Raw genomic sequence first — 834 nt, forward strand, 5'->3', positions numbered from 1 at the left:
CTCCTGCTACTGCTATTACACGGTGTCGTCGCGGCGACCGCGCAGTCGTCGATACCATTGTACGGCGTGATGAAGCTGCTACTTTTGCTGCTGCTGCTGCTGTTGCTGCTACTGCTTTTGCTGCTCCTGCTACTACTATTACACGGTGTCGTCGCGGCGACCGCGCAGTACTCGATACCATTGTACGGCGTGATGCAGCTGCTACTTCGGTTGTTGCTGCTGCTGTTACCTACTACTTATGCTGCTGCTGCTGCTGCTATTACACGTCGCTGTGACTACGCAGTCGGTACCATTATACAGCGTGATGCAGCCGCTACTTCTGTTGTTGCTGCTGCTGTTGCCTACTACTTATGCTGCTGCTGCTGCTGCTATTACACGTCGCTGTGACTACGCAGTCGGTACCATTGTACGGCATGATGCAGCTGCTCTCTCGCTTCTCGTTCACGCGCGGCGGACTCTGCGTGAAGCGACACAGGCCCGGCGCCGTGATCGTCGTGTCGTCGCTGTCGCTCTCCTCCCGCGCCGCCGCCGCCGCCGCCGCCGCTGCCGCTGCCGCCGCTGCCGCCGCCGCACGCAGCATCACCCGCGGCGTCTCGGCGACGACGTCGTGGTCGCCGGAGAGCAGCGGCAGCGGGTGGCGACGTCCGTGTTCGTAGGCGCGCGACAGCTCCTCGTGGTTCGAGGAGACGGTCGTGCCCGGAGACGTGGCGCTGCGACGCGGCGGTGCGACTGCTGCGAGGGCCGAGAGAGAGAAAAGAGAGATAGAGATAGAAGGAGATAGACAGAGAGAGAGGAGGGAGATAGAGAGAGGAGGGGGAGGGAGAGGGAGGAGAA

The 834-nt window shown here is 61.8% G+C and overlaps 1 protein-coding gene across 1 annotated transcript in view; it reads right to left on the reverse strand.

Annotated features, from left to right (window-relative positions):
- The window catches only part of LOC106817089 (Down syndrome cell adhesion molecule-like protein 1 homolog), a 35,091-nt gene that overhangs the window by 437 nt on the left and 33,820 nt on the right, over nt 1-834 (reverse strand). Inside the window, exon 12 of the mRNA XM_014821737.1 lies at nt 584-732. Coding sequence (XP_014677223.1) covers nt 584-732 — 149 coding nt within the window. The remainder of the gene's footprint in view (nt 1-583; nt 733-834) is intronic.

This window comes from Priapulus caudatus, unplaced genomic scaffold (assembly GCF_000485595.1).
Source record: "Priapulus caudatus unplaced genomic scaffold, Priapulus_caudatus-5.0.1 Scaffold1592, whole genome shotgun sequence".
Taxonomy (NCBI): domain Eukaryota; kingdom Metazoa; phylum Priapulida; class Priapulimorpha; order Priapulimorphida; family Priapulidae; genus Priapulus; species Priapulus caudatus.